Genomic DNA, 15,335 nt, shown 5'->3' on the forward strand with positions numbered 1-15,335 from the left:
TGAAACTCTGGGTACGTGCACAGCTGAACCCAGAGTTGGGCACCTCCGCAAGACTGTCTCACAGGCCGAATTTAAGGTGGGAACTCTGTGAAGAGTAATAGACTCTTGCATGTTTCATGAAGCTATGGGCCCTCTGAAGTTCTTGTCGCTCTACTTTCCAGATTGTAGCCTGCTGCCACGTCGACATAGGTAAGACATCACGATGTAGGGGCCCATAACTTCACGAATGCGCAAGCCTCTGAAGTTTGATCAGCACGATCCCCGGTTCTGGGAGGAAAGAGGGAGAGAGTGGGTGCAAAGTCGCGAGATTCAATAATCAGAACTCTGTCTGTTCGCTAAGTTACCGATCTTCCAGCCCCCGAACAATGACCGAGGCTCCATCTGCCCCGGAAAACATTGATGTCATGCGCCTAGGACAAACGGTGGTAGAGAAGGCGGGAAGGGAGCATTGCAAACTCGTAGATCTATGACATCCGGATACCCGCTTGACCCTACGAGACGAGGACCAACTACTTCACCAGTGCCAATTCCCTCCGCTCGAGATAACAAAGTCATTTTTTTCCCTCCAAGACGCCTCCGAAGATTCAATGCGACCGCCCTCCAAAGCCCAAAACACTTCGAAACCCAAACTCCAACCCCTTCAAATCCCAGATGCCCATACACATATCCTACACTTCCCATAGGTCTGTCCATTTATTCCCACGCCGTCACAGACCCCCAAGTAAGATGCAACAAGCCCGGAAATCTGCAAAACTTAACCCCTTGTCACCTCTCCGCAGCATCCCTCTCCCCGTCCCTAGCCTACCCCCTCCGAAACTCGCTCAAAGGTCTCCACTCCTCCGGCCCCATCCCCATCCTCCTCACCCTCCGCCCGCTAACCTCCCTCACCCCAACCCTCTCCGTCTCGACCTCCTCCTCCTCTTTCCACTCCACCGCCCTACTATCCCAGTTCCCTCCCCGCCTAAAAGCTTCTCTAGGCCAATGCACCATCGGCAGCGGCTCCGACTGCGTAGACCGTCTCCGAGATCGGGACCCCCGAACGCTCGCTTTGACGTTGACCACGATTTCCGCGTTCCCGGGACTATGGCCGTGAGTCCCGCTGCTATTGGCTTCGCTGGAGAAGAATGCCGAGTCGGTCTCATCATCGTCATCATCGTCTTCCTCACCATCCCAATCATCCGCGTCGCCATCGTCCCAGAACGGATCGTCGTCCTCATCATCATCCACGTCAAAGATCCGACTATCCGGTATCCTGGGGACATGGTATCTCCTCACCACCATGGGCCCCTGCCTCTCTCTCCGCCCTTCAAACCTCACTCTACTCCTACTCCTACTCCTACTCCTCTCTCTATACCTCTCACTCCCACTCCCACTTATTTCCCGGCCATATCCATCCCCACCGCCAACATTAAACACATTAAACTTCTCCAACTCACTCGGTCTCCGCACCGTCAGCACCTGTGACGGACTACCCACCACCGCTGGTTTCGGTTTTGCTGGCGTGGCTCCGGCCGGATAGTCGTCGTATAAGTCGTCGTCGTAGATAGCGACGTCGTCTACACGCTGGCGCTTGATGCTGTTGCGGTGGAGGCGGCGAGCGAGTGGTCGTCTAGCGAGGGTGGAGTCCTCGCGGGGGGAGGGAGACGGGCCGCGCGAGCGGATATGGCGGTAGTGCATGTCGTAGGACATGAGAGGTACTTGTGTTGTGCAGTGTATAGTAGCGCCTATGTAAAGCGGCGATAGTCTGATTGGTCGGAAGCGCACTCGCGGTAACCAGAATAGGGAATTCTCGTCTAAAACCGAGAAACGTCTTGGGTCCAACGAGAGAGATAGTCACGGTTTGAGTATACTGGAATTCAAGGCGGGAGAGAAACCCATCCTTTTAAGACTCTCCGTCAACATGCCACCTTCATGTTTCACCCTCAACAGAGACCACCTTTGTCTCTTTCGGACTTCCTTGGTTTTCTCACCCTGCTTCGCCTCATCACACGGCCACTCAGATCGCCTCACCAGCCACATCTGTGGCGCATGCAGCAGCGGGACCCACTTCGCTAACTCGATCTAGGTGCTCATGCTACAGGAACACCTGCTCGCAGAGAACGAGGGTGCCTGATAGCGATGAGAGAGGTGTGGCTTGTGGGTTCCGTTGGATGAGAGGTTGTGGGATCTTGTGATGGACGGCGGGGCCAGCCGACTGGGTCATGCAAGCTGAGGTTCTAGTGACCGCCACGAGGCTGTGAGGCGTAGGGTATGATGTCGGGCGGCGGAGGATGATGATGTAGGTGGTGTGGGGGCCGGATGTGGAAAAATTGTCTTTTTCAATGTTTCCTGCAAGTTTTTATTGCACGCTCTTTTCGATATGTGCGGGTCGAAGTGTAGGCGGTCCTCAATGTGCTAGCTTCGACGCCTATTGTCGGCGCCTTCCGACTACCCTAGGGTACGACCGTCTCAACAGACGCAGGTTTGAATCAATTCGCACAGCCGACTTGTCTCTCCACCGTGATTAAATGACACTGCTGGCAGCGTCATGTGCAGTTCGACTGTGAGACTGCAAAGTCAGAGAGTCGTGCTGTTCTATGCGACTTCGCATTCGCGGTCCTGCACTGAGGGGGCATGTCGCATTCAGAACTCGGCAGTACTTCGACCGGAAAGGCAAGTGAACTGCATTCTGATTTCGCAAGCTTGTTTCGGGTGCCTGGCACGAACCTGCAGAGTCCAGGCCCGTGTCTCTTCCCTATGTGTAGGTTGGGCATCCAGATCGCCCTGAAAATCAGCTGTCCGGCAACCTAGGCGGAATTATCCGTCTGAACCAATGTCTCTCCCGAGAACTGGGTCTTTGGTTTCAGCCTAGACCGGTGAAATACTGCAAAGAGTCGAAATCCCTTGGGTATTGAAACCGGTGGTCGTAACTCTCAAATGTTCAGTGCAACCTTGGAAGTCCTGTCCATGTATCAATGACCCCAGCAGTTTAGTAAGCACCCAAAACTGCGGAAGGGTATTCTGTAAACCAAGTCAAGGCAACACAGCCCATACCCACGTCCACAAAGCCATGACCATAATCAATACCATCCACTGCCTCCAACTTCACATATAAACCTACAAATACTTCGACCTCAACTGGCTGAACGTGCTCATCCGTCCCGCATGTATGTTACTCAGCAGCGCCTCTTCCAAAGCAGACTGGCTAATACTCGCATCTACACGCCCAACCACCGATGAAGTCAGGAAAATGGCCCCTTCAAAGTCTCGTGCCGATAGAGAGCCACTCACCATCAAGATCGCTGAAGCTGCTGCCCATGCTCGGGGTTCCCTCACTTCCCTCCTTCTTAGCCCTCGTGCCTGCTCTCCTGGGGCTTAGTCCGGGCAACTCTGCCCGGTGCTTGGGACTTAGTGGGCCGGGTTTCTGGGGTTTGGGTGCATCGCTGGCAGAGCTCGCTAGGGAGGAACTCGCATCAAGGCGGTCTGGCCTCGACGTCGCAGGCTGCTTTCCCTTATCGTTTTGTGACGGCCGCGGAGGGTCAGATGTCTGCGATTGTGCATCCTTGTCAGCGGGTGCGCCACCGCCCCTAAGAGTGACGTCCCGCTGAGGCTGAGCAAAAGGTAACGACGCATCGCTGCTCCGGTCATGGTCATCCCCTTCCTCGGGCTCCTCGTCGTAGGAAAGCAGGTCACGAGGTTTCTGCTTCTGAAATCGCGGTGGTCGCTTGAAGAGTTGGCTGCGGTGAGCGGGCCCGTCCATGTCACTTTCCGAGCTGGATGAGCTTGAGGACGATAAGGCCGACACCGTTGGGGATTCGGGATAGTCGACCTGGCTGGAGCTTGGGCCCGAGGGAGCGGGTGTAATTGAGGGACGAGGTCCTGTGACGCTTGGACGAGCTGGACGCTGTTGCTGAGGCCTGCTTGCCAGTGACTGAGCGAATGCTCTGGACTGTGTAATGGTGTTGGTAGAAGGTGTCCGGGACAATGGCGGTTGCTCTGTAGCCGTCAGTCTAGAAACATGGTAGATTGATCCGAACATACGAGGAGAGAATGCTGTAGCCGGTGAGCCAATTTCCGGCTTTGTTATCGGACTGTCTTTTGGCCGTATCGACAGAGCTGAGGGTGCCCTGGATGCTACGGCAGAGTTAATGTGAATGGTACTGTGAGTCCGTTGGGTTTAGCACACCTCTCGAGCCATGACTGCCACCTCTCTGCATCGGAACGCCTCCAAGGGGGATGTTGCTGTTGCCCGACGCTGCCGTCGCCGGAGCATTCGAGCCTCCAACCTTCTTCATCTGAGAGCGAACATGTTCGAGATGTCGTTCGTACAACCAAGCCGCTTGTTGCAGCAAGAAAGTTTGTGGGACTTGGGAACGTTCCGCACTAGATATCATGATTAGCATGTGAGAGGTAGTCCTACCCTATCACTGGAGGCCTACAGCTCTGCCCCTGTAAAACATCAGTATGACATAGCACACAAGTCAACTGGATGGCTGACAGTTGAGATCACTTGTTCTGGACGACTTGGAAATGACCTTCCATAGTGCGCGATCCTTGGTAGCATTCCAGTCTGCCTATATAGCTGCCGTTAAGTCCGATGCATGTTATTGAGCGATAGTTGGGTGGAGCTGTACCTGTGGCGGATCGACGAAATCACCGCGGCTGAAAGGGAGACGTATAAGAACTGTGAACTGCACAGGTGACATGTTATTACCGTAGACTGGCTCGAGGTTGTGGGCGGGTAACGCAGTTGAGGAGCTAGAAGGGTGCTAATAAGGTTGGAGGCTCCATGTTCAGCCCTGGTCCGGATCGGGACTAGCGCAGATCATTGAAGGATGCATGTCAGCCACATCATTCCCCTGTTTGTGAGGCAACCTACATTGAAAGAAAATGTCTACGGATATCTAGAAGTCACATAGTACAAAGCAGAGGGAGGTATTCAAACAACCACTCTCTACGAGCCCTTCCACTTCTGCCCTGTCAACCTCTCATATGCCTCCTTATACTTCTTCGCTGTCTCCAGCACCACCTCCTCCGGCACCGTCACTCCTTCCTTCCCCTTCAACCCATTATCCGTCAACCAATTCCTCAAATACTGCTTATCAAAGCTCGGCTGCGCCCTGCCCAGATTCGCCTCCCACGTCTCCTTCGGCCAAAACCGACTACTATCCGGCGTCAACACCTCATCAATCAGGACCACCTTATCCCCATTCTCCACGTCCTTGCCAAACTCAAACTTCGTGTCGGCGAGAATGATGCCGACCTCCTCCGCGCGCTGCGCAGCCGCCGTGTAAATCTCCAAACTCAGGCGCTCGATTTCTCTGGCGAAGTCCGCGCCGAGGATCTCTGCTGCTTGCGCGGGACTGATGTTCTCGTCCTTCTCGCCGTAGTCTGCCTTGGTGCTCGGCGTCCACAGCGGCTTCTCCAGTTTCTGACCCTCGACAAGTCCAGCAGGCAGCTTGATGCCGCACACGGTACCGGATTTCTGGTACTCGGCCCATCCAGAGCCCGTAATGTATCCCCGGACGATCGATTCCACCTTGAACACCTCCAGTTTCCGCACCTGCATGCTGCGCGGTCGCAGCGTATCCTTGACATCTGCAGGCAGCGACTCGAGCGCTTCCGGTAACTTGGCGCGTAGGAAATGGGTCCGGAGGCCGGGGATCTTGGACGTCAGGTAGTTGAACCAGTATATGCTAACAGCGGTCAGGATTGCGCCTTTCTCGGGGATGCCCTGGTGTTGAATTGTCAGCGTTATGGGTCGTGTAGGCCAACGACAATATTAGCAAAGCTTACATTCTCCATAATGACATCGTACGCTGATATCCTGTCGCTCGCGACGAACAGCAGCGTTTTGTTATCAATTTCATAGAGGTCTCGGACCTTGCCCGATGCTACTCGCGGCAGCTTGCCTTGGAGGTCCACTTGGACAAGGGCTTTGGAACTCATTGCTGCAAGGTGGATTGAGAAGGGAGCAATAACTCTCATGCATGTTCAAGACATAATGCTGTAAGTGACTGGAACTTTTGACGCCATGGTGGGGCTCGTGTGGCTAGTTGTGGCGCAGCGTACCCCGCTCCTCATCCTGGTGTCGGGGGTCTGCGGAGAAAGTGCTTGTGATAAATGGAATGGAGGCAGGATGGAGACAGGGAGCAGGATGTGGCGTGAACACAATAACGAGAAACAGCTGTGCCGAGAACATGCTCATCGCGTCTTACGAGGCTGACCACCGCAAATTACAGAGAATCTGATTGCTCAAATACGGCCGACTGTTTGCTCAGAAAGCTTAAGATTCGTGATTTCGAAAGTAAAACAACAAAATACAATTACTCGGGTATCTTCTATGCGCTGACTGCTTCTCCCAACAGGGGTAAATCTCCCTCCATGCCAATGTTATCCAATGCCTGGAAGCCGTCCTCAACGACCCACTTCTGGTGGAATTTGCGGAGAACAGAGCATGCCTTGCCCACGACAAGCAATCCAGGGGGTCGACTGCCTTCAACCTCAACCGCAGCGCATACGTTCTCGAGCGTTGTCCGTATGACCCTTTGGTCTGGACAGCTGGCACGCTCAAGCACCGCACATGGCGTCTCTTTCGGGTATCCCTTGGCGGTGGTGAGGGTCTCGACCAGAGAGGAAAGCCGGTGTAGAGCCATGAGGAAGACAACTGTGCGGGACTCAACATATTCTGGATGATCCGGCGCAGCTCCTTTACGGCCAGTACCAGTACAGATTAACACCTGGTCAGCCACACTCCGGTGCGTAGGTGGAATTGCTGCGAAGAGCGGCGCGCTCAGAGCGCTAGTGATCCCGGGCAGGACAATGGGCGTATAACCGTGTGAACTGAAGAAGTCGTATTCTTCGCCCCCTCGCCCGTAGATGTAGGGGTCGCCCTGTTTGATCCTCACGACAGTATGGCCAGCCTTCACTCCCTCCAAGCCTAGCTCCAGGAGCTCTTCTTGCGCCTTGTCCGCATTTCCAGGGAACTTCTTTGCAATGTGTACCGTCGCACGGCGAGGAACCAGATCCAATATTGGCCCGGGTACAAGCTTGTCGGCCAGCACGACGTCTGCAGATAGAATGGCTTTGTGGGCAGCCCTTGTCAGTAGATCCGGATTCCCAGGCCCGGAGCCTGCTAGAATTATACGTCCTGGCCTTTTAGGTAGACTTCCATTCTTGATCATACTCGGCTTGGTGTACTCGCGGAAGAGGGTCTCAACATCCGTATCCGAGATGGAAGCGAGTCGACGGAGTGGCCAATATTCGCAAATCTGCGACAGCCATCGCATGCGGCGTCCTCTTGCGGCCTCCGCGCTCTCCGCAGTGACAAGCTGATTGAACGTCGCAGGCTGCCCAATATCTTCATCTTCCGCTTCAGGATCCTGGGACAGCTCAGTGGCGTGGTCTTCCTCCCATATCCGTCTCCGCAGACTCCCCAGTTTATCAACAGCGGATCCGAGGTTCGGTGGCAACGAGGCCGCTATCTCTCGTCTTATTCTGCTGGACAGCTTGCATCCCCTTCCTGAGGTAGTTACGCCAATCTGTAGGGGACCGTCGGAATGTGTAGCTAGGAGGGTGAAGGAGCAGAGATTCGGCGCATCGACAACATTGACGGGAATGCGAAGACGGCGACACAGGGTGGATATTCTAGTGGCTAGAAGGTGATTAGCAACGACGACGCTCAGATGGGAAGCGTCCATGTACATTGAGTCTGCTTGCCGCCAGTGGTTATGAACACGGCATCCACAACCCCGTCTACTTCAGCGCGACCCAAGGTCGTGAGGTCGTCTTCCCTGAATTCTCGTTGAAGCCACTTGACTTCTCCCTCTTCTATGCGCTTCAGCAGGCTATAATGCACGGTAGCATCTTCTGGCGCAATGACAATGGGATGTGCGCCGACTTCGAGAGACCGGCTACAGCGCGCGCCTGCAAGTGGATTGGATCCGATAACCAGATGTACATGAGAGGTTGAGTCGACTGCAGTGAGCAGTGCTGGAGCCATAGTGGCGATCGGTGGCAGGAGTAATAGGGAGACGCCGCTGCGGCAGAATATAAGAAGAATTGCGCTGCGAAGGGACGATGTATGCTTTATCAGAGTTAACTTTTTATCCTCCACGATAAAGTATAGCTGCGATCACGCAATGGGATCTTTTCTTGTTCCGATATCGATAAAGCCCCACGAACGCTAATCCCGGTCGGGTAATACCGCGGAGATTTTGGGCTGGACCTCCGCAACTCTGCAACCGTCCGTGGAGAAAGCATAAAGACGCAAATCAGCAGATGAGGGGCTCGGAGCTCTCATCGCGGCCCATTACGATGTTGAGAGCCTTCAAGCTCAGCGAAATGCTGTGACTGACGGCTCCGAATTTTGCCATGACAGCCATCAGCGCCGGATCCTGGCTCTCAATCCGGATCTTCTCCTTGACCCGCACTTCGCGTCCTTTGTAGGTAAACGTTCGATCCGCTTCATCGTGCGGAGGATGGCGCGCACCTCCCCAAGCCACCGCCAGAGTATTACGGAAGCTGAATCCCGAGTGTGTCTCGCCAGGTTCTAGTATCTCGAGTGTGCGGATCTCGAGCAGCAGGGCAGCATCGAAGATGGAGAGATGGAAGGAGACATTCGGCGGCAGCGGCGGATCAAATGTCTTGTCGTCAATGGGATCCTTCCACCATGGCATCTGAACGTCTGAGTAGCCTTTCAGAGCCTGCCGTGCTTCCCGAACGTTGTCCGCGAGCAGCTGCATCTGCCCGGCAATGTAATCTGCATTCTTCGAGTCTCCCGCCCAGGTGGTGACATCGATGACATCGAGAGAGTGGTTTATCGCGTTCTTGACGGAGCTTAGTTGGTGGATGACAAGGTCGGGGGCGGTCGGTGCCGTGGATATGCTCAGGTCGTAGGACGATGCTCCACGCGGCGGAGGAAGACTGGGGAGGCGGAGCTTGATGTTCTACATATTCTTAGAGTTTAACGTCTACAGAGAAGGGGCTCATGACTTACGCCCTTGACAATGCGGGTGCCGACGCGTGTTACTACGCCCTTCAAGCTCTCAGAGCGCATAGAGGAGAGGACAAGCGTCGACCCATGCTCGGACGGGGCCAGCAAAGCAGCGCACTCCTCCAGACCTGCTTTGAGCGACTGCAAAGACTCCCGCAACTCTCCTATGAGCCATTCGAGCTCGCGGGCCTACACCAGAAGGTTAGTTGGGTCTGGATCTGGATCTGGATGATGATATTTCGGGATACATGCCTGTGAAGCCGTCTGCTCCTCGGCCAGCTGTCGAGGATCGATGGGTGGCCAGACGGCGGTGGACATGATGTCCTGAAGCAGCAACAGCTAGAGATAATCTCTCCGAGCTTGGTGAAGCTTTACATAAACACTCCTGGGAAGCTGTAGATAGGTAGCGCCAGATGCCTGATGCGATTCAGTGATCCGTGCAGCGCAGGGCTCGGCAGGAGCAACCCAACCCTGCCTGCAACGGGCGAGCACCACACCAATTCCCGACTTGGTCATCGTCACCTCTCGAACCGTCATTCACCGTCTCTCATCGTCTTTGACCGGCTTCCGGATATGACGCGTCGCTGGCATCAGTCCAGGCCCGGCGCTGGTGGTCTCACCAAGACCTCAAAGCGGATCTGGCCCATCGTCTACGTCATCGCTTGCCTGTCGTCCCTCATAAGCGGCCCTCATGTGCAGATACGGCCCGGTTGATTATCCTCATGTGTCGTCGTTCCTAGACCCTCAGTGCTAGGAGAGGGATGAGGACCCCAGTTCAGATCGTAATCGATAATCTATAAGTTTGAATCTAAAACACCAGTTCTCGGTTTCAGTCATCGCCCAGAATGAAATTAGCAAGTACGTTACTGCTTTCACCCTCTGCGCAACGGCCTTCCTATCCCTACACCAACAGCCAAAGTCGATACGATAATCCCCTAACAGGCATCTTCAGGACCCATCCTAGCCCTCCTCTCCCTCTTCTTCCTCGCCGGCGCTGTCCTCCTCCAATTCTTCACTATCTTATCTGGCGGCGTCAACTCTTCCCCCGAAAACCGTTTCTACTTCCTCGAAGCCAGCAACATCGGAAACATCCCTAATGCCCGCAACCCCTCGCGCTGGACCTTCTGGAAGATTTGCGGCGTCAACCCCAGAAACGGCCACAATGCCAACTGCGGGAGCCCGATTCCTGCACTTCCCTTCGACCCCCCCAGGAATTTCGGAACCACGCAGAATGTGCCCAGGCAGTTCATAGGGACTACCCACTATTACTATATGAGCCGGTTCATGTTTGCCTTCATGATCATGAGCTTGTTTTTCTCCGTGATGGCGCTGATCACCGGCCTGTTGGCGTTGTGCACGAGGATGGGCGGGTACATTAGCGGATTGACGACGTTTGTGGCGTTGTTTTTCCAGATCATTGCGGCGAGCTTGATGACGTGAGTTCTTTCCTTCTTCCCTGTCTTCTTTCTGCCTCTCTTCATCCCTCTCGTTTACTCCCTCTTCCTGCCCCATTACCAGCAAATCGCTAACATGGATTATGCAGTGCCTGGACCGTCCAAGGCCGCAATCACTTCCAGTCCAACGGCCAGTCCGCCAAACTGGGCGTTAAGCTCTACGCCTTCACCTGGACGACGGTCGCCCTCTTCGTCCTCTCCAGCATCCTCTTCTGTCTGTCCGGCGCGCTCGGCAAGGAGAGGACTCACCGACCCAAGACTGCTGCAGCCGGCGCGCCCGTAGCTGCGGGTGCGGCGGCGGCGAACGGGCCCGGTGTGCCTCTGCCGACGAAAAGAACGAGGTTTTTCTCCAGGAAGACGATGCGGGCGCCGAAGGAGGGGAAGGACCGGGGCAGTTATTTCAGCGAGGGGAGTAGTGTGGGGCAGGTCAGGAAGAGTGAGGGCGATTTTGCGCCTTGAGAAAGGAGCGCGGGTGCAAAGGGAGAAGACGTCGAGGAGGAGGGAAGGGAATGGAAGAATACTGTAGGGAGTACGATTGCGATTGTAATTGGCGCATCTGGGGCACAAAGAAAGGAATTCTCTATGACGAAAAAATCAAGTCGAGACGGGGTATGAAGAGAAGAGAGAGGAAGGGAAGAGGAACCGATCCTCGAGGATGTAATCTATACCCTGGCCCGCCCAAGCTAAGCGGTGCATGTACGGCTCGTTACGTTTGTCTCTGGCTATGCTGTACTTTTTTGTTTCTAATCCCTCGTACTTGTATGTAATATGTACTTTCCCTAGAGCTTGTATGCTTTGTTCTCCACGTTTTCAGACCATGCGAGTAATACTCTAATACCATGTTTTGCACCTGAAGCTCCTTCTGATGTTTTGACTAAACAGGCAAGGCAGGTAGGGCGTTCGCCCTTCAATGAATCCCAATAAAAGAAAATGGTATATTGGAGTGGTGTATCAACCAATCCCATCCATCATCCTATGTAAGCCCATTCCCACCACTGCCCCACCTCCTCTACTCCACCCCATCTCCCATCCCTCCCTCCCCTCGTCTCTACTCTTTCTTCACTACTTCATCCACCCCTTCCATGCCCGTGAACACGGAGCCCTCCACTTCCTCCCCATCACCCCTCATATCCCCGCCAACGCCGGAACCCGCACTCCCACCACTGTCCCGACTCCCCTGCCGTCCAACAAAACCATGAACCTCATCACCATCCACATCCACTTCGAGATCCCTAGGCGCCTCGACAACAAACACCCCATCCCCTTCCCCATCACCACCTCCAAACCCCAACCCAACGCCCGACCCCGAGCCCGCAGACTCCGTGACCGCCCTCCTCTGCCTCCTCGCATATCCCTGCCCCGTATTTCCCGCAGATGACAGACTGGGCGACGGCAGACTCTGAATCGACGAGCTCTTCTTCCTATTCCCCATTCCCATCGCCGCCGTCCCGACGCTAGCCTTGCGCTCGTGGCCATGTTGACGATGCTGCTGGTGAGAAGGGAAATTGGTAGTGGTGCTGCTCGTGCTCGTGCTCGTCCTTGATGTTGACGATGACGACGGTTGTCCCGGACCCCGCTGGTGGTGATGTCCATTCTCCTTGTCCCTCTGAACTCTCTCCTTCTCATTATCATCCGCCCCTTCATCGCCATCCCTCCTCGTACCCTTCCCCATCTCTTCTTGCCCCTGCCCCGACCCTGGCCCCTGCCCCTGACTCCCCACCGCCTTCCTCTGCACCACCGGTTTCCGCTTCGTCATCCCCACAAACGTAGCCGCACCCGGCACCACGCCTGCCCAGCCCTTCTTCTCCGGCTTCGGCGACAGGAGTCCAGATTCCGGTATCAGTTGCCCTCGGCCGATCGGATTCGCTGGTGAGCCGAGAGGTGCGGTGTTATCCGCTACGGTGGTCGTGGAGGTGCTCGTTGGGATGGTTGAGGGCGTGGTTGTGCTGGTGGTGCTTGCAGGCCCAGAGGGCAATGATGCGCTGGCCCCGTGTGTATCAAGAGAACCATCCTGTTCATGTTCATGTCCATGAAGCGACTCCTCCGGCGCACTCGTAGACAGCGGTGTCGACGGCTGCTCCCGCGGCAACGGCGACGCAGGCCCATGCTTAATAGCATTTGTGATGTTGCTCAAAGACGGAGACGTGGGGCCACCCCCTCCCTGCTGCTTGCTGTTCCACCACTTCTTAGCTGCACTCGCCGCCGAATTAATCGACTGATTGATCATATGGCGCCGTTCAGCCGTCGGAGTGAAAGCGTTCCGCGGGAGGGACGCTGAGGACGCGTGTTTCCCTTTTCTCATTGTACTTGTAGATTTGGCGGAATTCTCCCGCTGAACCTGCGAGATCGAGCTCTGGGAGCCTGCGGAGTGAGATGAAGAAGAATAGGGCCTTGTTGAGTGTACAGAGGTTGCATCGTGATCCTGTTGTATCTGTTGCAACTTGACTGAGGAGACACTCGGCCCCTTCTCCAATGCGCTCTCCATATGATTGAACTGGGGCGGGGAGCCAACGGGCGTGTCGGTAGGAGATCCAGGTTGGGACAAGGAGATGGTCTTCATTGCAGCCGCAGCGTCCTGTTGCCGTTCTTTCAACTCGGTCTTCGTCGCTGATGCGCTGGCAGCGTCGACGTTTACTATCGGCGACGCTGCATTCGCAAAGGAGCTTGACCTCATTGCTTTCGGTTTGACCGACGGGCGCATGCTCGCCGCAGGCGACGACATGGGAGTCTGGACGTCCGCCAATTCCAAGCTCGACACTGTCGCGGTGCTCGAAGTCGGTTTGCTCTCTAGCCTCGACGTAGGCAAGTTGGATATTTGACCCTCCGCTTCGTCCTCCGACCCATACTCCATCTCTCGCAGCCGGTTCTCCGCCTCTCCATCCCCCTCCCCAGCTTCAGGAGCAGGCTTCGTAGCTGTAGCCGCGGCCTTGCCCTGCTCCTTCTCCCTCTCCTTCTTTCTATCACTCGTCCAGATCCCGCCCCTGAATTCACTCAGTTCCGTATCCTTAAACGGAAAATCATCCCAGTTCGGCAACACCAACGTCTCGCCCACCACCTCCCTAAGCCGACTCTCCATGGCCCTCAAAATAGGCCCATACGTAATTTGCCTGGACCCCCAAATCGGCTCCAGCGCCAGCTCCATCTTGGGCGCCGTCTCGAACGTTATCCACAGCCTATTGCTAGGCGGAGGTTTCACCCTCAGCAAGACGTGTCCTTCCAGCTTCTTCAGCGTAGCCGCCAGACCGAGCGTAGTCGTGAAATCCCGATTCTTGAACCGTGAGCCCAGCTCAATCCGCGCGACGGCGGAAATCTCCACCTGGAAGTTCCCCTTGTAACTCACGTCCGCTTCGACGGTCAAATCCCCGTCCATCGTCAACTCTCTGAGCTTGGGGTTTGTGATAAAGGGGGGCAGGTTTCCCATGTCGACTTTCTGGAGATCGATTTTGCTGATGAGGGCGGGTTTCGGGACGCGCGAGATCTTCTTTGTGATTTTGTTCCAGATGAATTGCTCGACTTGCTCGGTTTTGTACATGGCGAGGAAGACTCGGCCGATGAGCGCGTTGATCCAGCGCGTGTGCAGGTACTCTTCCGAAGCATGGAGTTGCTGGACCAGGCGAACTAGATCCGTGGTGTCGAATTTGAGCGGGCGAGGCGGGCTTCGTGGTATATCATTTCGGTGGTCCTGGCTCTGCAACATGGCGTGATAGAAGTCTTCCTTGTCGGAGCAGTTATCGGAGAAGAGGAAGTAGGGTTTGGCGTCCGAGGGTAGCTTATCCCCTTGTGAGCGATGAGTGAGACGGATACAGTTCCTCTTGATCCACAGCTCGCCTTCGGGTATCTTGTCGCCTCCACTGTATATATCGACATCGTAGTGCGCAAGTGAAATGACGTGACGGACTTCCAGCTGTTCGGAGTCGTCGTAAAGCATGAGAATCCCAAGCCTATAACCGTTAGTTCGCCCCTTCTTCAAACATCAAGCCGGTCAGACGCTTGGGGGTGTCTACTCCACCTACCGTAAAACAACATAGAAGACATTCCTCCCCCTCTTCCCCTTCCCCCCTCCCCCAGTCCCGTTCCCAACGTCCAACGTCGGACTCATGCTCTTCCCCCTCTCAAAAATACTCCTATACATAGCCTGATACACGCTGGGACTCTCCGCCGCCACCACCGCCCCAGCCGGCGTCGTCCGCTCAGGCGGTTTCCCATTCATCCCTCCTGGAACATACTCGCGACACACGGCGAAGTAGCCGGCTGCCACGTCAGGTACATGGGTGCGGGCTGTTCGGGACTTGAGCTCCGGGGGCAGGGCATCGAAGATGGAGGCGTCACCGTCAATGGAGGAGGAAGAGGAAGTGCCTTGAGATTTATCCTTTTCGCTGACACCATTCCCATTCCCCTGGACTTTCTCCTGATCCTCAGCGATGCTATTGTGGACGGGCAGTGTGGCATATGCGTGCAGGAACACCAGCCCTAGCACCAACGGAATAAATGTGATACCTCCAAGCAGGTACGCTGCGAGCAGCGCCTTCCAACCACTCATCTCTCCTTGAGGGCCAGTGAATGGGGCACTGGGGATGGGGAGACCCGACGACGCGGCGCGACCATTTGTATGTTGGCGGGGGATGGGAGCGTTGCTAGGCTAGCCGGTACGAGGTCAAAGTAATCGAGGATCGCCGTAACTCCAAGGTGTGCAGTGTGGTGCGAGGTAAGCAGCGTGGTTCTGTCTCAATCCATGGTGTGTCAACGAAGTACTGTGTTAACAAGGCCAGACCATCAGATGCAGACGGTATGGTCCAAGCTCCACGCCTTGTCTCCACACTTCCGGGACCCACTCAACGTCATCCCGCCCAAAGCCTCAACTCTACTGCTTGGCGGAAGCGTACATTGGAGCACACCTATGTACCCGT

General features: G+C 55.4%; 7 protein-coding genes across 7 annotated transcripts; 1 reads left to right on the plus strand and 6 right to left on the minus strand.

The window, feature by feature from the left end:
- Window positions 1-588: 588 nt before the first annotated feature.
- Window positions 589-2,108, minus strand: EI97DRAFT_150517 (uncharacterized protein). The gene is made up of 2 exons (XM_033793262.1): window positions 845-2,108; window positions 589-771 (listed from the first exon to the last, which is right to left on the minus strand). The coding sequence occupies exons 1-2, from the start codon at window positions 1,687-1,689 to the stop codon at window positions 708-710; spliced, it is 909 nt and encodes a 302-aa protein (XP_033651235.1). The 5' UTR covers window positions 1,690-2,108; the 3' UTR covers window positions 589-707.
- An 823-nt stretch (window positions 2,109-2,931) lies between these two features.
- EI97DRAFT_480252 (uncharacterized protein) lies at window positions 2,932-4,685 on the minus strand (the record flags this gene model as incomplete). Its single annotated transcript, XM_033802020.1, has 7 exons — window positions 2,932-3,197; window positions 3,271-3,975; window positions 4,021-4,113; window positions 4,166-4,362; window positions 4,408-4,420; window positions 4,478-4,553; window positions 4,614-4,685. 7 exons carry the CDS (start codon window positions 4,683-4,685, stop codon window positions 3,097-3,099), a joined length of 1,257 nt encoding a protein of 418 aa, XP_033651236.1. The 3' UTR covers window positions 2,932-3,096.
- A 95-nt stretch (window positions 4,686-4,780) lies between these two features.
- EI97DRAFT_435868 (phosphoribosylaminoimidazole-succinocarboxamide synthase-like protein) lies at window positions 4,781-5,980 on the minus strand. The gene is made up of 2 exons (XM_033798967.1): window positions 5,776-5,980; window positions 4,781-5,713 (listed from the first exon to the last, which is right to left on the minus strand). Exons 1-2 carry the CDS (start codon window positions 5,926-5,928, stop codon window positions 4,934-4,936), a joined length of 933 nt encoding a protein of 310 aa, XP_033651237.1. The 5' UTR covers window positions 5,929-5,980; the 3' UTR covers window positions 4,781-4,933.
- A 340-nt stretch (window positions 5,981-6,320) lies between these two features.
- EI97DRAFT_383156 (uroporphyrin-III C-methyltransferase) lies at window positions 6,321-7,981 on the minus strand (the record flags this gene model as incomplete). The annotated part of the gene is made up of 2 exons (XM_033795893.1): window positions 6,321-7,633; window positions 7,684-7,981. 2 exons carry the CDS (start codon window positions 7,979-7,981, stop codon window positions 6,321-6,323), a joined length of 1,611 nt encoding a protein of 536 aa, XP_033651238.1.
- On the minus strand, window positions 7,969-9,643 carry EI97DRAFT_150408 (uncharacterized protein). The gene is made up of 3 exons (XM_033793261.1): window positions 9,227-9,643; window positions 8,978-9,163; window positions 7,969-8,927 (listed from the first exon to the last, which is right to left on the minus strand). Exons 1-3 carry the CDS (start codon window positions 9,290-9,292, stop codon window positions 8,253-8,255), a joined length of 927 nt encoding a protein of 308 aa, XP_033651239.1. The 5' UTR covers window positions 9,293-9,643; the 3' UTR covers window positions 7,969-8,252.
- Window positions 9,644-9,928: 285 nt separating this feature from the next.
- EI97DRAFT_357921 (SUR7-domain-containing protein) lies at window positions 9,929-10,662 on the plus strand (the record flags this gene model as incomplete). The annotated part of the gene is made up of 2 exons (XM_033794921.1): window positions 9,929-10,410; window positions 10,518-10,662. Coding segments are annotated over 2 exons (627 nt in total), but the record flags the coding sequence as incomplete, so codon positions are not given.
- Window positions 10,663-11,468: 806 nt separating this feature from the next.
- EI97DRAFT_435871 (uncharacterized protein) lies at window positions 11,469-15,174 on the minus strand. Its single transcript, XM_033798968.1, has 2 exons — window positions 14,442-15,174; window positions 11,469-14,369 (listed from the first exon to the last, which is right to left on the minus strand). The coding sequence occupies exons 1-2, from the start codon at window positions 14,966-14,968 to the stop codon at window positions 11,477-11,479; spliced, it is 3,420 nt and encodes a 1,139-aa protein (XP_033651241.1). The 5' UTR covers window positions 14,969-15,174; the 3' UTR covers window positions 11,469-11,476.
- Between the last annotated feature and the right edge of the window lie 161 nt (window positions 15,175-15,335).

This window comes from Westerdykella ornata (genome assembly GCF_010094085.1).
Source record: "Westerdykella ornata strain CBS 379.55 unplaced genomic scaffold EI97scaffold_25, whole genome shotgun sequence".
Taxonomy (NCBI): Eukaryota; Fungi; Ascomycota; class Dothideomycetes; order Pleosporales; family Sporormiaceae; genus Westerdykella; species Westerdykella ornata.